The sequence below is a fragment of the Daucus carota genome, chromosome 9, assembly GCF_001625215.2.
Source record: "Daucus carota subsp. sativus chromosome 9, DH1 v3.0, whole genome shotgun sequence".
NCBI classification, from domain to species: domain Eukaryota; kingdom Viridiplantae; phylum Streptophyta; class Magnoliopsida; order Apiales; family Apiaceae; genus Daucus; species Daucus carota.
This window is the reverse complement of record NC_030389.2, coordinates 42,176,734-42,201,311: the sequence shown is the minus strand read 5'-3', so window position 1 is coordinate 42,201,311 and position 24,578 is coordinate 42,176,734. Positions and strand designations below refer to the sequence as shown.

The following is a 24,578-nucleotide window of genomic DNA, read 5'->3' as shown; positions in this document are numbered from 1 at the left end:
ACAAAGGGTTGTTTATGGGTACCTGATGGTCTCCGAGAGAGCGTAAGCTAGGGCTTGGCATGAATATTTAAATTCTCTTTTAAGAGGCTCATCGATCCGATCCCCTTGATCATAAGAGATTCGTTCGTGTTTCATAGGCTTTCTGTTTCGTGTTTGTTTCGTGAGTTCGATAAAGATGATCTGATTTCGTAAAAGTAAAAGTAAACTGACTGATTTCGAGTTGCTCACATTTGGTTTGTGACGGATTTTTTATATTTGGTTTCGCACGGAGGTTATAAAAAAGAAATAGTGAAGTAAAAATACGGTGAAAAGAAAGAAAAAGTGGAGAAGTGGTGGGACATCATGATTATTTTTTATAAATTTTGAAATCTTGAGAATAGAATGAGACGGCCAAAAAAGAAACCGTAAAGAACCTGCTTAAACGGAGGGAGTATATTTTATTAAATGATTAAAAATACATTTATAATTGAAAATAAATATGTTTCTTTGAAGACATAAAAAATTGCTAATTATTCATTATTTAAAGACATATTTTAGTTTGAAGTCAGATTTATGACTAGTGTTTGTCCACCGGTCCTAATTAATTTTTTACTTATGCTGCTAATTTCTAAATAAAAATGTCGATAATTTAAGTTAATATATAATTGACTTCAAGTTATTTTGGTAAACAAAATAAAGAATTTTTTTTAGCAAAATATAACATAAATGCAACCTGATTATAATAACACAAAAACCGTGAGTGTTGGTTTCAAATATCACTTTTTAAAAAAATAGTCAAATGTCATTAATAAACGTAACTTTGTGTTGTGTTTACAATATTGGACAAAAGCGCAACTACAAGTTGGTTTCAGCAAGTTGGTTTCAGCGGAACACAACTTCCTGAGAAAATTAAAACATGATCATTTTTTCAAAAAAAATGACACTTAAACCCATTTGTCATAAAATAATGACGTTTTGAAATGACAGTTGGAACCATTTTCTCAAAAAATTGATATTGAAACTTATATGTCTTTAAATAACGACATTTGAGTTTTCTCTAAATAGTCAATGAATACTCAAAGGATCTCGCAGTGAGAACAAATACTGGTCAGTATTGGTTATTTTGACTAGGAGCAGAAATTCGAATGTTTTGACAGGAGGGAGCATATCCAATTCAAAAGAATAAAGTACAAGTTCAAATTTAACATGGAAGCGAAATTCCTTATATTCCTCAACTGCAGCAACATGCCAGGAGGCTTATCCGAAGAAGCAAGAAAAATGGCCATAAGCAATTCTGATTCAATATAAGCCCAAAATTGTCTTTGATAATTCAATATAAGCCGAAGTTTGAATGTGGCAAAATATGATTTAAAGGGTAATATAGTAGACTGATCCATGTACCATACTTGACGCCTTTCATAGCTGGCGTTCGACCAGGAACGGTTTGAAAGTCATTGCAACTCCGATTGCCTCGACTACATTCAATATGAACCAAACCATCTGCGGACCTACAATTAAATATGAATAGAGAGTACAAAAGATCATAACCTGGTGAATGTCCACAAAGAAACAGAACATCACAGTTTTTCCGTTTTCATTACAGTTTGTGCGCACTAATCAAAACTAAGGGTAATATAGTTCATCAAAAGTAACAATTCAACATATATCATCAGTTTAACCGCTAACATCTTCTCACTATCCATCCCGGTAAGTCAGTTGACATATTCACTAAGACTTATAACTTCCTATAAATTATGCCATCCTTGACATCTTGATGGAATAAGAAAGAAGAATTGCAGTAGATTCTCTCTCTCCTAAACTAATTGTTATCTGGAATCAAAGTATAATTCCTTATATTCGCTTCTTCCCGAGAAGTAACACCAAATGATAGTTTGACAAAAAAAAATTATTAATTTCAGAGATAATTATGGGATAACTATATTAGTGAAAACAAACCAGAACTGCAGGGAGTCCAGGTTCATTCCATTTACAATTTAACACTCCATACCGGAAACAAGCTCATTATGAGAACCGCGGAAAACTGATCTGGGATAGGATGCAGTTATATCTTACTTGAATATTTAACAGAGTGGTTAACTAATAATTGGAAAACTTTTTTTGCAATTGGAAAGATCTGTTAATCATATATTTTCCTAAATATTATCTATTAAATGTCAATTTATAAGTGAATTACACTATGCACCAACTATCTTATTGCAAAATTTACAAAAATAACCATCACTTAGTTCAGGGGCATTTTTCCTATGACCAAAATCCGGAAGATTTTTGTCACTAATAAGAAAACAGTAACATAAGTTCACTAATTTTTTCCCCATAAGAAATTTACTTCTGAATGGAAACATAATGAAGCACTAAAATCAGTAGCCAAAAAAGTGTTCAAACAGATATTTTCAATTCAAACCGAAAACTTATACCTGGTAGAAAATCAGTCTCTAGGCGGCCTTGTGCCCAGGAAAGGCTGCATATGAAAGTCACATAGGAACATAAAAATTATTAGGAATTTGATATTTGAATGCAGCACAATCTTATACACAAACACCAAAAACTATAAGTATGCATCCATTGCACTTTGAACTGCAAATGTCAGGTCCAAACTTAAATAGTAATAATTACTATGGAAAAAAACTGATGTTCAGGTTCATGCAAATAAGATTCTTTGATACTGTTCATGCAAATTGCAAAGGACTCATTTACATGGCCAATACTGCTGATAAAGTCACATTGCCTCGCAAATCTTACAGATGACTGTGAAGTGAGGACCACATGTCACCTGTAGTAGCTGTTTCTGTGTTTGTTTGTAGCAGTTGTTTGATTTTAAGGCACTGTAACAGTATTCTTTGAATATGTGCTCACAATTAGCCGATGCTAGTAATTTCTTCTCTACCTCCAATCATGGATATTACAAAGCAATCAGAAGTATTCATGATTCTTAGCAGTTTTTTCGAAATGTAAATTTACCACTAAGAAGTCATGATCATGCCGAACTCTTTTACATTGACTGATGCCAAGAAAGTTATTACTGCACGGATTCTTCATCTGATTAATTTCATGGTTAGCTGGATCCTTAATTTGGTCACTAGTTTATATTATTAGAAACTTGCAGGACAATTTGTTCACTCATTCATCTTATTAAGAACTTGCAGGCATATACGATATAGATACTATTCAGCTGAACGGACGCCTCCTCATCAAATTTTGGTTTTACAAGTTTCAAGTGGTTAAATATAACATGCATCTTCTTATTTTAACTTGCATTTTTTTGGAGTTAGTTTAACTTGCAATGAATGCATCATTAACACAATATGTTTGCAGCCAGGTGATAATTTTTATGACATAAAAGAAATATTGGCTTCTTGCTTATGATGTGAAAGATTGAAGCTAAGTAAAAAAATATTACAGTGCTCCTCCAATAGCTGGACCGACTGCCTTAGATAGCGACATAAGGGTCATGCAAATTCCATTGGCGGCCCCTCTTTGGTGTTGGTCCTGTTTGAAGCATATGAGACATTCAATGAGAAAATTTACGTGACTAAATGACATATTAATAATAATATTAATGCTATACGTTATTGGGAAATGAAAATTACCACAGCCCTGTTTTGCAATATGAAAAATCCAGTAACGATGAATTCCTGATGAAGAAAACACATTTGTTAAACTTAATTAATGAGAATTTTAATTAACATCTGTATATATACTTTTTACGATTTCATCCAGGGGGGTCATATGGGAATTAGCAAATTGTGCACTATATTTATAAGCTCATTTGATTCTACTTGTAATTTGAAGTAATATGTTATCTGGTTATAGATCGTACTTTAACCTAACCGCTCCTTTAACTCGCCAAAGTAATATACATATAACATAAAAATTCATCACAGTCACAGTAGAAAATTTGCAACTTATGATTTGTTCTCGTATAATATGGAAATAATGTAGCAAGCAAACAACTAGCATGACCCCAGACAGAACATTAAAAACAGAACATTGCAGAATGTGGTTTATCCTTCCAGTTCACTTTCTTATGTAAATAATTTGCATATGAGAACTACACAGAACTTTACAAGCCATGTCCTCTCCTAATTTAAAATGCCAAGGAAAATTAGAAGATGACTGGAAATGAAGTTACTATCTGACTGTTCATCAACTACAATTCTATCAAGATGTGTCAACTTCCCAACTATTTGGGACCAGATGTAAAAAGTCGAGCAATATATTTTCACTGATACCTACTAAAGGGAATACCACAAGTCCTGTTTCGAAGATAAGTATGACATGCTCGCCCTCCATTTGAGATTATAACAGTAGAAATGTAAGAACATGAAAAATTATGAAACAAACAGAATTTCGTTTTACATTAATTACAAGTAGGCATTCTTTAAGAATATGATTAATAGGCTGAATAATGTACGAAGGCACTAAATTACTGAAGTAAAATAGAAACTTACACTAAAAATATTTTTCAATGCAGAAGCGCAGTTTATCGATATACTGAGAAGAATCCCAGATAGTGTGGCGATATACAAATAGCTTGTCAAAAGAGGGATAGAAAGAACCTATACATAATAAATTATCAAACTATGTTTATACAACAGAGCAATCTTTGGCCATGCAATTAATAAAATTCTATTGGATTCAAATGCTTACTGCCAATATACGAGTTAACATGATACATCCAAGTCTCTTCTCCAAGAGTGGATACAGGAAAACCTGGAAGGTCAGAAGGGCAACACCTGAACATTGCAAATACAGTCAGAAAAGGTCTACTACATATCTCTGTACCGGGTAGGAGAACTAAAACTTCTTGAGTTTGATTATTCTTTTAGTTTATGGAAGGCTGAAGATTAGAAAAAGCTGTTAGCTTCTACATTTTATTAAAGAATGCAAGTTTTTCATTGCTTTTTTGGCACATTAAAAATGATTCTAATACGGCCATAAGGGAAACTGAAGTGAGAAGAGAGAATTCATAAGCACAATTTTAGTAGAGATCAAGTTTCATATGCATTTTATAGTGCTGACTAAAATTGTATAAGCACAACCAGGGATTAAGATGTACCCGAGATTACAAGAACTTCACCAACGTCCTCAGTTGAAAAACTCAGGCCCCCTAACCTCCTAGGGCTCACAGCCCATAATGAAAATATCTAAATATAAGGTGCAATCATCAGATAATAATAATATAAGAACTTTGATAATTAATTCTGTGCATGATTTAAACCTATATAACTGGAAAGTATCAACTGGACTTTTTTGTGGATTGATAACACAAAAACTATTACTGTTAATTGTACCACTACAATTCCAATAAAAGCGTATCTGAATTCTTTATGTCCAAATATTCTACAAGATGCATATTTTGAGGTGGGAGCAGTCTTGATCGTAGGCATTAAGATACTCGACAAGTGATTCTCGCCAAATTACTCGGTTAGTGGGCTTTGACAGACATTAAGTGTTGTTATTATAGGAAGACAGTCAAGGGCCCTCTAAATTGAGTACACTTCCCACTCCTAAACAAAACTTTCAATGAGAACACTGTGCGAAAGGATCTAAAACAATATTATCCGGGGAAATTCAATTTTCTCTGGAAACTATCAAAACTTTGCTTTAGATTTGCCAGTATATTTTTGGCACCTTTTGTTTAGACTTCAAAGTGTAATCCTCCACTTTTAGACCACAAACTAGCTGCAAAGACATTACTGGTTAATTTTGAGACTAAAGTTTAACGCTAAGGACTAGTCGAAATCATATATTTAAGCACAAGTGTCATTATTAAAACTTCTAGTTAAAACTGTTTATAATATATGTGAATCAAACATTAACAGGGTGTTATATACAGTTGTAAAACATGGTGCAGCCAATTTTTTGGATAACGATAGTATCTTACCTCTGAATAAGCCATGTCATGAAGTGAGAAAACACAGTAAACAATTATAGATGACATCAGCGGCCAGTTAGTAAAAAGGCTTCCTTCAGGTTTTGATCCTTTCTGTCCATGTGTATATTCAGTGGTTTCAGACAGAAAGGGGGCACTCTCCAAATTTTCAAATGAGTCAACACTTGAAATCTTATGTGATTCGTGCTTATGCAATGTTTCCTGCAATTTTCAAAATTACTCTTAGTTTAAAAAAATGGAGGCAAATAGATAATTCTGTTTTTGTTTGTTTAAGAAGAAACAATAAAGAATCATGTAACATTAAGAAAATCACGATAAATACTATTTAATCCTCCAATCACAGTACTAACTGTCTTCTTTTTATAGGTTTCTTTTAGTCATTGGACTCCTTACCATAGATAAATATTCTTCTATATATTAGGTTTGAAATTCACTCTAAATATCTGTATAGCAAAGAGACATACTATTATGACTTCCTTCTACCTGAAGCCTACATAGACTTCTATAAGTTCTAGAAAATTATACTATTATAGTACCCATTAATCGTATTATGCACAGGTCATGCTCAGAAGTTCTCAAGCAACAGTTTCTATGTTTTCCATTTGTAAGGAGAATTTAAATCTGGACTATTTTTGGGGTTCCTAAAGAAGAATCTTAGATCCTTCGTTTGCTACTAAAGAAATATTTGCAATTATAAGTCAGGCTCTTGGTAGAAACAAAGGATGAATGAGCTCAATTCCTCTCAGATCCAGTATTTGCAATATACATTTCCACCAAATGGGTGTATTATATGCAGAAAAATTCTATATGTTTCACATAAAAGTGCATTCCCTTTATATTACTTTCATTTTCAAGAACTAACTTATTGGTAGGGGGCATAAATGGATATCAAGATTTTTCTAAATATAAGTATCGAAAGGCAAAAACTTCCCCTTGGGAATGTAAAGGGAAGTTTAGAATATTCCTCAAAAGCTCTAGTACATTCTAAATGTCAGATTATTCAAGCATATGATGCCTGGTGATAATTTGTAGAGTTAATTGCAAAACACATCCTTTTATTTTGGACCAATTGCACTTTATTACCTAAATTTTAGGTAATTGCACAATGCATCCCTTAACATATTTTAGCACCATAGGTTGCACCCTTTTGACCCATTTTCATCTATTTTTACCTATCATTGTGTTATATTAAAAGGATAATAAGGCTTAAGAGCCTGTAAATGTCATTTTGGTTAATTCTTAAGTCTAATTCACCTTTTCAAAATAGGCAGAAATGGACCAAAAGGGTTCAAAATGCAGCGTCAAAATATTTTAAGGGATGCATTGTGCAGTCATCTATAGTTTAGATAATAAAGTGCAGTTGGTCCAAACCAAAGGGATGTGTTTGCCATGAACTCTAATTTGCATTCTCGCCTTTCCATATACTTGGGTCTTTAGTACTGAGTGGAAATAATAACACAGTTAAAGATAGAACACTGCTGATTGCATTAAAAACAACAAACCGGAAGCCAAAGGCAAGTGATCTCCACAACCAGCGCAAAAAGTGATATAACAAGGCATGGCAAGAAGTATGGGAATCTGCAGAAATGGTTCATTATTTAATAAGAGGATCTCCAAAAAGTTATGTAGTAATATAAAAGCACAAGAAGTATTTTACCTTCCAAAAAGAGATTGTGAGGAGAAGAGATCTGGGAAATTATCCGCAGGCTTAACATAATTCAAATGAAACCAACATAAACTAATTGGTTAGATGACGCTAATAAACAAAGAGTCTGGTTAAAATAAAGAAATGACATACAAATTTCACTGTTATGCTTTAGTTTATAATGGGATAGATGCAAAAATATAAATGTAATGCCTGAAGCTAAACAAGAACTTAGCAAGAGATTGATATTGTATGAGTGAATAATAACATTGCAGTAATGACTAATTTGTACTATCAATTAAAAAACCTGTGCAAGAAAGCCTCCCAAAGCAGGTCCAATTATCAACCCGCTGCCCCATGCTGCACTAACCTGTAAGATTTAGTTTTACTTAAATTGACATTTACTAATTAGAGCCTTGCTCCCGAGTTTTTTAAGTATCTGAACAATAGAGAAAAGTAAAGGAAGTGAAGTATAATCACTTCACTAGTGTGCTCCCGCATTTTAATTAGGAGAGGAAGTCAAGCAAATATTATTAAAAATGAAAAGGATCGGTTAGAAAAATAGGGGGCTAGGTTTAGAATAAAAAGATATTTTAAGAGACTTTCGCTCATTTTATTTCCCTTTCATCCTATTTATGAACTCAAAGTTTTATCATGAATAAAGAGGTAGTTTTACTCTTGCTTTGCGTCCCCCTTTATATAAAATTCTGGAGCACATATAGAGGTGAAATTCTATCCACTTACTTCCCTGTTATAACTCCCCCAACAGGGTAAATTGTAAGTTGCACAATGTATTATACCCCAAATTACTTACAGTTGATAGTCCCAGGGCCTGGTGTTCTTCCCTGAAAATTTCGCATGCATATGCCTGTCCATAATAAAAACATTAACAGAAGCCACAGCCCAAAGACCTAATACAGGTAAAAAGTAGCAACAAGCAACCATATTGCAGGAACTGGCCATGAGCATCATCTTTGAAGAATGTGCTAGTTAGACATGTAATATTTTAGCTTAAACCAAGTGAGAAAAGGTACTTTTATTGGGCCAGGTACACCGCCTAAGCATCCGAGAAGAAACCTCATAATAATAGCCATCCAGTAGTTCGTACTAAGACCAAATAGAGCGTTGAAAAGAACTCTGCAATGAACCGTAGAAAATTGGATTTTAACAATAAACCATATGGAAGTGACAAAAAGCTAAGTGCAAATATCAGTGAGGGCAGTCAGTTCATACACTGCAAAAGTGCCTATGATTATAACAGGTTTGCGACCATATCGATCTGCAACTTTTCCCCAAAAGACAGATCCGAGAGCCCTTCCAAGCATATACGATGAACCTTCATAAAGAATTCAACTAAATTTTATGAGTCGAATGGAATTTACAGATAGAAGGACATCATAATCGACTCTGCATGCAACAAAATTTACTCACCCACAAAACCAGCATAATAACTAATATCCTCTTCTTGTTTTGCGATATTAAAATCCCTTACCTACAACAGATAAAATAAAAATAGTGAAACTTTGTTACATATTCATCCACTAGATCAATCTAGCAGTTGTGGTACATACAGGTATCATTATTTTATACTACATACTTACCATGAAGTAAAGGAACGGGAACAGAGATGATATTGGCAGCACTGACAAAGAAGAAAGAAATATATTAGAACTGATTTTTTTTTTGTTGCAGAATGCAATTTGTATTCATCTCTCATTTTCGATTATTTTCCATAGTCTTCCTCCTATTATAATGGCTTCAGCTGATAACATGTGTTTGTAAACCTTCGGTACTTTAAATTTCTTTGTAGTTTGTTTCTACACAATATAACACCTTAAGTTTTCCCATGCATTTACCAGCCATATTGTACTACAGGACAATAACACACAGGAAAAACAACGAAATCCCAATTGTACTTGTACATGACACAACTGGATGGAGGGTGGATCTAGAATACTTTTTTCCGGGAGGCATCAAGCAAATTCTGGAAATACACCCTTAATATTTCAAATTTTATGGGGACATTTCCATATTTTTGTAAAATTGCGAAAAAATGTCAAAAAATTGCTTAGGGAGGACACGTTTCCCTGAGTGCCTTTTACTAGATCGGTCCCTTACGGGATGCAGATACCCTCACCGTATGCAAACATAGTATAACTGAAAACTATACCTCTAAAAAGTTCCTACCTAATATACTACTCCCTCCATCCCTCTCATTTGTTTACAAATGGGTTGGGCATGGAGATCAAAAAATAATTGTAGAAAGTGAGTGTAGTGGAGGAATGTAGTGGATGTAGTTAATTTTTATATTATAAATTTTACTATATTTGATAAGTTTGAAACTAAGCCTAGATTTAGGTCTCACTGAATCAACTGCGAACAGAAGTAAAGCAGACACCAATTTTTTAGAAGGCTGGTTACGATCTTTCTCATTTTTAGTTCCAAATATACTCGCATTGAATTGAACATTCTTAGAAATAGTGCATGCTTGCATCCAATTTTTCCGATGAAGTTTCTGGTATCACCCCTGGTATGTTATCAGGTCAAATTTCTTACTACCAGTATATAATAAGCATCATATTAGTCAATAGTCCATAATGATGTGAGTATATCTTCATTTCATCTCCCTAAATTACAAGTTTCACGAACATGTTACTCGGAGGTCCTAAGGGCAGTACATGAATATCATTAAGATCATTGATTTATAAATCATTACCTAATCCTTCTGGTTACACTACCATATATGATGTTCATAATTTTACCTTCTTACATTGTTCGATAGAGCACCAAATTTTGAGCAAGAACAAATTAATAAGTGGAGTTGTTGTACCTGTGGCGAGCACCACAATCCATATCAAGAAAAGTTTCTTTATTGGCAAACCATGCTGCACCGCTTTATACTGATCTACCTCGCATCCTGGGCAATTCTCATAGTAATCTTTCTTCAAGAGCGTCTCTTTAACATCCTCCCCTGCCATTCTCTCTCAACCAGCTGCTCTCTAAGTCTCTAGAGCATGTAAGAATCCTACACCCCTCGAGAGCAGATTTAACAACGTAAATCCAACTGAAAACTGCAGATGTAAAAAAGAAAGGTATGAGTGAGACTTTTTTCATGCAAAGACAGCAAGCTAAATTTAAATGCACATTTGCTTACATCATTGCCTTTGTAGGCGAAATCCGTACATTGCACTGATGATATCTGCGTGCAACTTACTAACAACCATTGTTTGATTATAAAACAAACGCTTAGAGCATCTTCAATGGGAGAGTTGCCAAAACGTCAAAATATGTATAATTATAAATAGATACGAAACTACATGTTTGGATACTAGTGCATGTCTTTTTCCCTTTTCGAAGTTTGTCAAAAGTTGACAACATACTCTGTCCGACACCCGTTAGAGTTGCTCCTGTGGAACCATCCAAAACAACCAAATTGTGTAAAACCATTCCAACAAATTCACAACTATTCTTCAACTTGGCCAAGTATAAGTATGTCGACGCCAAAATATGCATTCTTTTTACCCATATCAGCTAACCAAATGGGTTGTTCCACATTTTATTGTCAATAATAACTTTACAAAATCTTCAAGTTAATTAGGTGGATCAGATATAAACTTTCAGTGCTGCAATTATCTGTTACAATAAGTCCCCTTACTTAAAACTTGAACCTAAATTTATTTATTATCGGATTTTCTTGCGTGTGACCATGGACACACACTAACAACCACTTTTTAACCACTTTTTAGTTAGGTGGTGAATTTCTATCGGCTTCAACCCAATTAAGTAAAAAGTAGTTGTCACTGAGCACACAACCAGAAAGACTCATTTACTATATAATTCCTCAAAATGCACAAGTGCACACAGACAATTTAACTCTGGCGACTCTAAATCTGTAAATTATAGGCGAACGAACAAGTGGAGATTTTCAAAAAAATTAAATATTTTAGAAATAATGCAGAATATATATAGATTAGGGCTCCGCAAACTGATTTTGACGAAGGACTCGGGAACATGAGGACAGCTGACAGGAGCTTGGTGTTGGGTCATGTGAAAAGTGAAAAGACCAGAGAAGTCTTGCTGACATTGATCAAAAAGCTGGAGTGCATGTACTAGATATCGAAATTTGTTAGCCTTGTGACTGGTACGTTTATGGTGGTTAAATTTGCAGTACAAATAATTCAGCAATCATAGGTTCATTCATCTAAAACACATGCAAGGATCAAGGATGGAAGCAGAGATTTATGTAACAGTACTTGCTGTATGACTTGGCAGCTTAAAATCTTTTCAACCATGGTCCTCAATTCCACACTAACTCACTTTTAAAAGTTTCTGATGGTCCTAGGCTCCTAGCCTCCTAGGCTAATATACAAGACAACAATTAATAAGAAACAAAGTGAATGACAAGTAAAAAGTTAAAGGTCCAACATTCGGGAATTAGCAGTTAGCGAATTGAATTACATGTTTTTGATAAACTGATTGACACAGAGGATAGAGGTTTTGACCGGTGGATTGAGTTAATGGTTTCTTACACAAAAAATTGGAAAATATCTGTTTAATTTTTATGACACGTGTGAAAACTTCTGACCCAAAAATTCCTTTTAAGTAACCTTTTTGAAAATTAGTTTTTTAATCCAAATCTTTTTCAATACGCTAACTATCAAACATCTGCATTAACAGATTGAAATGATCAAACCTCTGAAACACCTTAAACATCCAGACCCAGCCCTCTAAGGCTCTAACTTTCAAACACGACCCAAAGTATAGGATAACCTGCTGATGCTCGGTTGATCTTGCTGGTCCAGTTACAAAGTTGATAACACTTGCTTAGGCTCTAGCTTCTGAAAAAAGAAAGAAGGGTCCCTAAGCTTTGTCATCCTTTTCTGTTTATGTTGGTAAGATTTTGTTTCTTTGTTTATGTCTATATGAATCTGATAGTACCCCACCTCCGCAGAGTTTTTTACCCAGCTCCACGATATAGTGGGTGTTTGGCTGGCACTTATAAGTCCAGCTTCTGGATTACTCCCTCCGTCTCATTTTATGTGACCTCATTTCCTTTTTGGGACGTCCCAAAAAGAATGAACCTAAAATACTTACTATTTTTGAACACTACTTTTCACTATTACACCCACTAACTCTATATTTTATACTCTCTCATTATTAAATAAACACTATTACACCCACTACTTTTCTCCACTATCTCAAATCTATTATTAAATATTGATAGGTCCCATCACTTTACCCATTTTTCAACTATATTTACTACCTTTTTCTTAATCTCCGTGAAAGTCAAACCCGTTCACATAAAATGGGACGGAGGTAGTATAAGTTAAGAGCACTTATTCGTACCGTTTGTGTAATAAGTCAAGAAGCACTTATAAAAAGTTAGGAATGCTAGCTTTTGTTTCAGGGCTTCTACTTATTTCTCAAACACTTTAATCACTTATAAGTCTTATCTTGCTTCTAACTTTTACTCCACTTATTTATTTTAAGCAAGAAGCACTTATTTTAAGCTCACCCAAACGGCCCCATAATATCCCGCTTCCAACGGGTGTTTTACTTGGCTCCATCCTCCCTCCGTCTCTTTTTAGTTGGTTTTGCGGCGGGTCATATTGATCATAATTTGATTGAATTATTTTAACATTTTATCAATTGGTTAAATGAAAAAAACATGTAAATAATTTTTAGACTACTTTAATATGTAATTTTCGGTTTTTTAAAATAATGAAATAGTGATTTATAATCGTTGGTAAAAAATTAGTCAATTTAACCAACAAAAATGGAAATGTGACAACTAAAAAGAGACGGAGGAAGTATTTTTTAACCACTACTTCCTCTGTTTTGAAATATAAGTCGTTTGACTTTTTTGCACGCATTTCTAAGTCTTTTTGACCGCATGTTAAAAATCATTATTTTTAAAATTTTCTTTTTTTGAATAAATATATATGATTGATATTATATTCAAAAAAAGAAAATTTTAAAAACAATAATTTTAAGCATTCGGTCAATAAACTTAAAAATACGTGAAAAAAATCAAGCGACCTATATTTGAGTACAGTATATACATCACACACACAAATAATATAACAGGAATAGAACGGGTCGAGAGGAGATTCCTTATAAAAAAAGATGGTATCATTCTTTCTTTCACACATTCTCTCTCATACTCTGAAATTGGTTGGCGGGATTGTTGGGCTCAGACTGTTTATTAGCGAAACTTAAAAAAACCCAGTTGGGGCTTTATCTTGAGCTCAGGCCCAAAGTCCATTTCTTTGAAATGATGATGATGATGATGATTTAGGGGCCGTTTGGCTGGACTTAAAAGAAGTGACTTATTATTTAAAGTAAAGAAGTGGATTAAAAGTGATAAGTTGGTTTGGACTTATAAGTTATTATAGGTGTTTGGATACCATGACTTATAAGTTATTTAAGTGTTTGGATAACTTAACTTATAAGTTGGTATAGTTTCATAATTTTGTAATATAATAATTTGTTTCTTTTAAAAAATAAATTATAATACTATAAGATTTATTATTATTTAGACATGAAATATTTTATAGATACAAAATTTTAAATTCCGCATTAATAGAAAAAAATTAATAAATATAGAAAAGTTCTTACAAGATAACTAAAGACCAACAATTGTAGTTAAGGTAACTACACCAACAACTGTACTGCCTTGTCCCTTATCAAACCTAACAGAGCAGCAACAAGAAGAGAAGCTGAGAAGTTGAGGCAAAAAAAAAGTCAGCTTTGCTGGCTTTTTTCCCAGGCTTCTTTTACTTTAATTCACTGCTGCTTAAAATTTGCCAAACAGGCATGATATAAGTGAAGCTGGTTTTTACCAATTTTAAGTCGAGAAGTGCTTTAGCCAAACACCCACTTAGTGTCAAGACAGAAAAATGGAGAAACAAGTGAAAGGTTTCTGAATTCTGATTAATGGGAGTGTTGCTGGGTGGCTTCTGATTGGTCGAAAAGTATTAATTGTAGTAACCATTTTGTAATTTTGGATTCTTTTGTTTTTTCTAATATTAAAAAATCAAAATTTGTTAATTTATTGTCAAGCTTTTCAGAAAACTAGATAAGTCTATACAAAATGTGACCAACTCTGAATTTCGTAAATAACCCGAACTCAATTTATTTATTTTTTTAATAATCCGGTGTATCAATTATATTTATTTTTTTTATAATCCAGTGTAGCATAATTGTCCACTTACTTAAATGAGATATGATAGGTAAGTCTCCAGATTACCATAGTAGATACTTCACCAACTCAATTTGTTGCTATTCTTTAAAAATTCACTCATATTAAAAAATAATTTGATAATATCTTTTATTTATCTCTAAAAAAATTGCATAAATTTAGAGTTTCAACCATGTATTATATAAAAAAAATGCATGAATTTTAATTTTTCAATCCATGTATAATTAAAGAAAATTAAAAAGGGTTTGGCTAGTGTGTGCCCATGGGCACATGCTAAGCACTAACATTTATAAAATTGGAGAGTTTTGATTGGTGTGGTTGTTGCAACTGCAGGGGGGTCCATCATTATTAAAGAAGCTAAGCCAATAAAAACCATCCAAATTCATAAATTTTGGTGCTTAGTGTGTGCCCATGGGCACACCATAGAAAAACCGAATTAAAAATTATGAGTAGGAGATAAATATCATATTGATCGGAAGGGGCAATAATAATAACTGTATATTCCCTGTCCCATTTAATTCTATACGTTTCTTTTTAACTGCTTGACACGCATTTCAATACTCTTATATAATATAGTTCCATAATTTATTTTTGAGATTTTCTTTTTCTGTATAAAAATATAACATCTAAACTTTAATTTAAAAAAAAATATTTAAAAAAAATATTTTAAAATAGATTACACAACTATACTTTGCACGTCCGTGCCGCGTCCCCATCTCCGGATACGGAGCGAGTAATTATCAATTTGTGAAGCTATAACAAATGGTTGGATACGAAGGATAGGCATTGAGAGGTGAGAGATGCAACATAAGAAAAGCTTCACTAACCTTTCCCATTTCAGAATCTACTTAAAATCTTTTTTCCAACTCCAACGAAAATAAGAAAATGGCAGCTCTCTCTCAAATATCTTCATCTCTCTGCACTTCACTTCCGGGTAAAAATAAACCCTTTTCTCTTCTCATTTTTTTAAATTTCTGCAAAATTGATTGTCGACTTTATCTAATATTTACAAATGCAGATGTTTGTGTTTTGAATGCATCAAGAATTCATCCAGTTTGTAGGATACCCATTTCGAATATTGCTCGAATTGGAACCTCATTTGCCTCTGGTTCTCCACTTTGTAAGAAACTAGTTCTTCACTAATTTTACTCAATTTTGTATGTATATATTGAATATGCTTCTTGGTTCTTGATATAATGTTTTCTGCATTTATGATTTGTGCTTTACTAATCTTGAATTACAATAACAGTTTTGAGATGTTATGTGAATCATATAGAGGCCGTGTTCTATTTCGAACCATTTTTTTTAAAATGTCTTCAGACCTGTTACAAAACCCTGTAATTGCGAGAAACAGAATTACTTTTGTCGCGACAGTTAAGAGTTAAGGGTATATAAAAGGCAGGTCTGTAAAATATGTATCTTTCTCGACATTGAGCAAAGGGCTTTAGTAAATAGTAATGTTTACGTTATTGTACTCAACTATTTGTAGCTAGTCTTGGATACACAATTTATGAGATATTAAACTGTATGTAGAATTGAATACAAAGAAAATGGTAAATAAGTTGGCAGAATTAGTGGCTGCAATCTTAGGATGCGAGTTCAGGCCTTTTCACAGGTTTATAGCGGCTGGATACACTGTACGGCCAAAATTTGCGCATAATAGTACCAAATCAACCTAAGTTATATGCAGGGGCGGATGCACAAGGGGGGCTCAGGGGGCTTCAGCCCACCCCTGAGTCCATACCACCTTCATTTTATTTTTAAAATCTGTCTATTTATGCAATGAGCCCATCCCAACAGAAATTAGTGCATTCATTTTTATATTGAGCCCAGCCCATTAACTAAACTATTTACATTATATATATGAGACTTGGATGTCGTGAAGTGAAAAGATTAAAAAAAAATTGCTCTCCTTTTGGCAATTTTTTTAATATTAATAAAGCCCCCTCCTTGCTAAAATTCTGGATCCGCCACTGGTTATATGCGATGACGTACTGAAAGTTTGTGCTGCATATTGAAAGATTAATATGTTTCTAAAGTTGAAACAGAATTCCCTTATACTTTTATGTTGAAGTATTTGCTTATTAGAACAATGAAATGAAGATGCTATTTTATAAGTTCCCTGAGTATACTTGAGCAATTTAAAGCTTCTATAAAAGTTTGATGCACTTGAGCTTCTTTATAAACCAGTTACATGCTAACTTCAGACTATTCATTATAAAGTTGAAGCTTTGCCCATTTGGGTTTACTTCTTTTCTTTGTACTAATGTCTAAGAATGCTGTTTTGCTTTCGTTTTCAGTGATTCAAGGAACTTCGCGACAAAGGACACTTAAACAGAAATCAGGAGTTATTTCTATAAGATGTGAGCAAGGAACCAAAGAAGCTGGTGGCTTAGATATATGGCTTGGACGGTTTGCAATGATTGGGTTTGCTGTGGCTATCACTGTTGAAGTATCAACTGGCAAAGGACTTCTAGAGGTATGTGAAACCACTATCATTTGAATAAATTAGTTGCAGCTACCTTATCTTTTATGAGCTCTTTGCCGAGTCCCTGAATTATATTTTTTGCCATTGCAGAATTTCGGGCTCACTTCGCCATTGCCAACAGTGGCTTTGGGTGTAACAGCACTTATTGGCGTATTAACAGCCATTTTCATCTTTCAATCCTCAACTGATAAGTGATTAGTTGCGGTATTCCTGATGTGCTATCACAACAACTGATCTTGAGTGAAATGTAATTTATTATCCCCGTTTCTTTATCAGATTATATTACAGGAGTTTTGTTATAATAACAGTTTCCTTGTTTTCTAGTCAGCTAATGTTCTCAAATAATAATTCATTTACTTTGAATGTTTGACATACATTTACAGGGGATTTCAAAGCTTTTGTTAAACCTTACACTAAGCAGCCTATGTGAATCTACAATTAAAGAGTGTTAGTTTACTTTTCACGAATCGTCTGTGTAAAAAAATTAATCGACGATATCGCGTTTAATTTGAAGCAGATCAATTTCCAGGGGGAGATACACATTTAATCACCACAGTACTGAAATCAACTCAATAAAGTATACAACCGCACAGCAAAAACAGTTCAAATGCAAAGTTTTCTGGGCATGTATTCTCAATCGTGATCCCAATCCATTAAAGGTCACAAAATAATAGCATGAGAATTAAATAACTATTTACTTATTAAGTATTAAAAAAAATATTATTTTCTAAGTATTTTAGAATATTTTGTAATGTGTCAATTATTTTTCAAGTATTTTAGAATATTTTGTAATAAAAGATATTATTTTCTAAATAATGAAACACGTATATTTGTATGCAATAAATGTTATAAAATTCTTAAAAGTAAGAATTGTATACATTGTTTAATATTTAAACTTGAAAAAAAAATGTAGGTCCCATGTTTACTGTTGTGACATTATAGTTTGAATATCCTAAATCTACACTTTTAAAATTTTAATTATTTCAGAAATATAAACACTAATTCTTAAACTTCAACACAAAGTCAAATAACCTCATTCACAGTTATCTTAATTTAAATATTCTAATAAATAATTGATTTTGTAATCTGATTTATAAGGGATAAAATTTTTAAAATACACTCGGAAATCGAGTATACTATACATTCTGAAACAAAAAATTCTATATATGTTTTATTTACTTAGATTAAAATAAGATTCAGTCACATTATAATTAAAAGATTGAATTAAACGTTTCAGTTAATTAATAGAAAATTATACTACTAAATAAGTTATATATTTTTATGAGACCGCTTCATAAATGAATTTGTAGAGAACTCGACATCTCGACAGGCACATTGGCTTGTCGATAACTCTAATACTCCACGTACCTTGATTTATCGATAACTCTGAGTTCTCTACTGAATTTTGGCTTATCGACAACTCAGAGTCTCTCATGAATTTTGGCTTATCGATAACTCAAAGTTCTTTAATGAATGTTGGCTTGTCGATAACTCTGAGTTCTCTAATGGAGAAAAGACTTGTCTGATATCTCCAATTAGCTTTCCTGACTGAGTTCTCGATAGGTTATTCTTGAGTTCTCGAATGACTACTCTATAACACTTAATCTGTGACTTGTAGAGTTCTCAACTTAGAATATTTTTCCCAAAACAAAATTATTCAACTCCAAGCTTCTTCATAATTCTTCTGAGGCATGATCTTCTTGATCTTCTTCCAGATAGAACTCTTAGGCTTGACACTGTTTACAGAAAAGACTCTCTCTATTTACATTTTTACAGACTTTAAGTGTTACAAGTACAAAATGCAAATTAAGATTACAATGCAACTAACTTAGGGTTGTCGATTTGACTTAGTCTTGTTAAGGTAAATGCATGTCTTGCACAACATTATTGTACAATGCAATTAATTGTATTAATATTAAAATTATTGTTTGCACGGAACACTATGTTGCACATGTAAAATTTTACTGAACAATATCATTTACTAATATTATGTCTTTTTTCTTTTTTCATTGGATAGTTCCTCACTGATACTTTTATAATTTTTTAATATTAGTATCTGTATATATGTGTAGGTGTATGTAAGTGTGTGTGTGTTTATGTATCTGTATATATGTGTAGGTGTGTGTGTTTTTATGTATTTGTATATATGTGTTTGTGATTGTGTAATGAATGGTGTTTAATCATTGCAGATACCCTGTTTCAAGTATGGATATACATCAAAACCCTTCCACTAGAGTTCTCGAACTCGATAGCTTCTTAAATCGAGTGGCACAGAATCAATTTCTGATCATCGCAAACACGTCCGCCTGCCCTTCCGATTCACTAAATGTCTGTAAGTTTCTTCGTCATGCTGAATTACCTTCTGAAGGCCTCAAGATGGGCATCGTCCAGCCTAACAATCTCTTCCTTTCGCCCGACCTCGGAGTCACTTCTTCTTCTCTGGTCACCGCCAAACATACAAAGTCGTTTACCATTGATACTCTCTTAAAAGAGATGATATCAAACAGATTTCTTCTAGGATTTCAAGTTGCTGTTATTAGTTCCTACCACGAAACCAGCTTCTCCATTAACATGCTAATCTCCGTCCTGAAGCTAGCCTGTACAGATAGTAAGGATTTGAAACTACTCATTGTCACTCTCCCTACATTCACCAGACATCTGACCAAATTTCTCCCCCGCTCGAAAACCCCCCACATCACTACGCCCAGTACCTGAATGTAACAAGCCTCTAACCTACTATCTGCTTATCATGAAATGCTACAGAATTCATCATGATTTCATGAACTACGACTTTCTTAAACCACCCGCAGTTCCAGACTTTATCAATGCTCTAAATGATTTGTTCACGCTTAATGCCCTGAATAAGGAAGCTTGCCTAACCAAGCTGGGCGAAGAATGGCAGAATTCCCGTTCGATCCTATGCTATCCAAGGCCATACTTGCATCAGCAGATTATGGGTGCTCTCCCTAAATGTCCACTATAGGTTCCATCATTCTCGCTTCATCAATCCAATCAGAAACAAAATCAAAAATCCAAGTGCCTGGGAGACTGGCCTCCAAAGGCTGTATGAAGAATGGAGGTCAGCTGCTTCCAGTTCCAAATGGTGCACAGACAACGGAACCAGCGAGAAAGCCCTTCAAGAAGCATACAAGTTAAAAGGGTATTTTCATAATGTTATGATAAAAACTGGAATGAACATTCATACTAGTTACGGCCAGGCAGACAAAGAAGATGAGGCATCTGCCATTATAAAGTCCTTGATTTCACGATTTTTCATCAACTGCTGGAGGTACTGAGGAACTTCAAGTATGTGTCTTTTCAGCTCCGAAAGTAAGGGAGGTCGTATATAATATTATGTAACGATGATTAATTGGAATGAACGCAAGAAAAAAAATAATATTCATATTATATAATTTTTTACCATTGCACAACATAAATAAGTCATATCCACTTTGATTCGAATGGTGGATACCAAAATGATAATATCGAAAAATAATTAATATTCAGATTATGTAATTTTTTATCGTTACACGACATTATGTAATTATGTAAAATTAAAGACAAATTTTTTATTAAGATCTGCATCTGGGTGAGGGTGAGAGTGAGATAGTAAAGGTAAGCTTAGTTGTAGAAAAATGGCTGCATGTTGTGGTTTATTAAATTGCTTTCGTGCTTCTGTGTCCCGAAAACCACTGTTGGACATGCATGCACAAGATGCTGAAGTCGTGGAAGTTCTTCCCCACTTTGGAACAACTATCCAGATTCATCACATAGTCTATGAGGGCTAATCTTTATGCCCCTAAATAGTAGTTTCTTTTTTTCTTCAATCCTATACAATTTCTTGTGGTGTGTATTTTTTTAATTATTTTTTGTCTATATTCAGGACAAGCCAAAGCTCATTTCGATCTGTCTAATGTTGCACAACTTTCTTTCCAGAACGATGTCGATATCGATACGGAGTTTGCTAACCAACGTATCACTGGTATGACTTCTTTCATTAACAAGTATACAAATTATATAATTCTTCGGGATATGAACTAATGGGGGTGGAGGAGGCACTCATAAAAATTGCATTATTCGAGGAATTAATTTGAAACAGAATCAGCAGAATTAAGTTATGTAGTAGTCTATGCAGTCTTCTAGTGTGTCTAACTATTAGTTTATGCCGTCTTCCAATACGTCTATGTTTGGTTCTCCTTCTAAGTAGCTTTGTGGTTGTAGAAATAGGCAGCTGATTACCTACTTTTGTATAAACTACTCTTACGTCCTTATGATTTAACTATTCTACTCGAGCACGGTATGTTCAAGAATCTGGTACAGCATGTAAAAAGCAGAATATTTCATCTTGACCAATTTTCCCACCTGAGACACACACTCACTAGCAGAGTCATCCTACCTAGTCACGTCTTTGTGTTAATCAACTCTTCATAATACCGTTTTAACTTGTTAAATGTGTTCCATACTGGGAACATCACTTAGACCGCTATTGGAAGCTATGCAGTTTGGTTTTAGCTTCACTTCTGAAATCCTTCTTTCATATACTTCTTTGATAAATAGTTTATAAAGATTGTGACTTATGAGGTTGGACCTTTTGATAATATTCTAGTTGATGCATAGGCTCTTATTTTAAATTACAGTTAATTAGAACTATGCTTTATTATGATAGTCTAAATTTCATCTTCATCTTTCCAATGTCAATTACTTTTATCTGTCTTTAAATTGAGAACTATCTTGTGCAATTGTCTCTGTTCAGATAAATAAATTTGAAGAAAAATACTTTAATACAGGTTATCTACCTCATAGCGTCATACTCGACCTTGTGATAAATATGTAAGCTGCTTCTAATTTGACCATATAGTTCTAAAATTGCTTCTTAATATATACATTGTTAGGTAATTCTGTACAGACCTATTTTTTAGAAGTGAGTACATGTAAACATACATAAAACTTGCAATATAGCATGACAAAGTAGTTTCCAGTGACTTCATTACGGTCTACGAAGAATTTATACAAGATTTAGAGGGGTGTATTGGATTGAGATTTTAAAGCATTTTTTTTTCATTCATTAAATCCGAGGGTATTCGATTGGGATTGTTTGAAATCCATTAAAATCTTAAGGTATTCCATTAAAATCTTGAGGTATTCAATTGAGATTTTGAATTATACTACAAAATCTAATGGTATTCAATTGGGATTTAAATTATACTTTAAAATCCGATGGTATTCAATTGTGATTGTTTAAAATCCATTAAAATCTTATGGTATTCAAATGCTGATGTATTTTTTTGGATTTCATAAAATGATGGATTTTGTGGCATTGTTCAGTGTATTTTAAGTTTTTTGAAATCCCACCCAAATCAATGAGATTTTGAAGCATTGTGCTTAAATCCTATAAACTCTGCGACATTTTATCAAGAATCCGCACAAAATCAAAATCACATACAATCCATTAGAATCCATAGACTAGAAACAATCCATTAAAATCCCAATCGAATACACCTCCGAGTTTTAAATCTATAACATCACACTGAAACATAAATAATCTCTGTTAATCCCAACCGAAGCACTTAAGTAATAATCTGCTAAACACCAATCTAAAGGACTTTTTTGCTGGTGTGAACACTGAGCTTTCTACTTGTGGTGATGATCTCCGGTGATTTTGTGTATGCAACCGCTCCATCCTAAGAAGAAACACCAGGCTAGGTGTAGTATAACTATATTGCTAGGCAATTCTGTACAGGCCTAGTTTGTAGAAGTGAGCATATGTGTATATACATGGATATTGCAACATAGCTAGACGAAATTGTTTCCAATAACTTTATCATGGTCTATGAAGAATTAATAATGTACAAAGTTTAGTTTATCTCTGTCAGTCCCAACCGAAGAACTTAAATAAGAATCTGCTAAACACTAGTCTTGAGGAAATTTGTGCTGGTATCAACACTGAGCTTTCTACCTCTGGTGATGATCTCCAGTGACTTTGTGTACTCCATCTTAGAAACACTAGTCTAGGAGTAGTATAATTATAATTATATCTATATGTACAAGTAATTTAAAAAGGTAAAGAAAACTCTTTAAACTAGTTACTTCCACCCTCAAACTTAAGTACAAACTTGTCATATCCACTAGTAACAGTCCCATAAGATATGAGGGATATCAAGTCTATTCCACAAATCGGAATCAAGAGTGTAAACTACTTAGTTTTGATTGCAAGTAAAATTTGATTAAGGGGAATATAAGTTATATGTGCAATTTTTGAACTCCTTTTAGTTCAAGAAATTCGTTTAATACATTTATGTTTAATTGTCAGGTTATCATGCTACTGTTGAAGATGATTGCACTGTATTTGTATAGACACTTTTAATGAGAGAAACGTTAGATATGGAGGAAGCGGATAACAAGGCCTATAACTTGGCGAACTTTTATATTACTTCTTTAAGTAATTGTAGCAATGACGGATCCAGCTCTGAGAGTAAGAGTGTCGTATATAATATTTTATAACGATGATTAATTGGAATAAACACAGGGAAAAAATAATATTCATATTATATAATTTTTTACCGTTTCACAACATAAATAAGTCATGTCCACTTTGATTAGAATAGTGAATACCAAAATGATAACATAGAAAACAAAAAATTAATATTCAGATTATGTAATTTTTTATCATTGCACGACATTATGTAATTATGTAAAATTAAGAACAAAAATTTAAGGGGTCAACTTACTACTCTTACCTCTATCAAGACCGCCTGTAGATCACATATAACTACCGCTGGAAAGAGCCAATTCACATTCATGCAAAGTGAAAATGGAGTTCATCATAAAAGAAGTGAAGAAAAAGAGTACCTCTTTTCTAAGATGTTGGAAGATCAATTTTTAAATCAAATGGTGACAAGGGAGGCACACTCAAATCGAACCTCAACTCTTTTGGATGCAAATTTTAAAAATCAATTTATTTATTCTCCTACTTTGAAATATAGGTCATTTGTCATTTTTACATGCATTCCTAAGTTCTTTGATCATGTAGTCAAAATTATTATTTAAAAAAATTCAATAAAAATACAGATTTAATATTATATATAAAATATGTTTTTATTAATATGTGATTTAAGTTATGCGATAAAAATTTAGAAATATGTTTCAAAAAATCAACTGATCAATATTTTAAAATAAATTAATGTATCGGTAACGAACTATTTTAACTCAAACCAACTAATCAATATTTTGAAAGAAATTAATGTATCCATATTACACAAATATTCTACTATTTGTTGTGCAAAGAACTTATAACTCGGGATTTGATAAGTTAAAAATCTTAATTTTTTAATAATTTATTTTTATTTTTGAA

The 24,578-nt window shown here is 33.1% G+C and overlaps 2 protein-coding genes across 2 annotated transcripts; one reads left to right on the top strand and one right to left on the bottom strand.

The window, feature by feature from the left end:
- Window positions 1–1,071: 1,071 nt before the first annotated feature.
- Window positions 1,072–10,828, bottom strand: LOC108202096 (protein ZINC INDUCED FACILITATOR 1). Its single transcript, XM_017370473.2, has 18 exons — window positions 10,693–10,828; window positions 10,369–10,609; window positions 9,140–9,180; window positions 8,970–9,030; window positions 8,772–8,874; window positions 8,573–8,675; window positions 8,353–8,406; window positions 7,846–7,908; window positions 7,551–7,600; window positions 7,396–7,471; window positions 5,885–6,094; window positions 5,057–5,144; window positions 4,648–4,733; window positions 4,449–4,556; window positions 3,588–3,632; window positions 3,398–3,486; window positions 2,415–2,458; window positions 1,072–1,487 (listed from the first exon to the last, which is right to left on the bottom strand). Exons 2-18 carry the CDS (start codon window positions 10,514–10,516, stop codon window positions 1,396–1,398), a joined length of 1,461 nt encoding a protein of 486 aa, XP_017225962.1. The 5' UTR covers window positions 10,517–10,609; window positions 10,693–10,828; the 3' UTR covers window positions 1,072–1,395.
- A 4,680-nt stretch (window positions 10,829–15,508) lies between these two features.
- Window positions 15,509–17,554, top strand: LOC108202100 (stress enhanced protein 1, chloroplastic). The gene is made up of 4 exons (XM_017370479.2): window positions 15,509–15,673; window positions 15,758–15,859; window positions 17,040–17,218; window positions 17,318–17,554. Exons 1-4 carry the CDS (start codon window positions 15,625–15,627, stop codon window positions 17,420–17,422), a joined length of 435 nt encoding a protein of 144 aa, XP_017225968.1. The 5' UTR covers window positions 15,509–15,624; the 3' UTR covers window positions 17,423–17,554.
- Window positions 17,555–24,578: the final 7,024 nt, after the last annotated feature.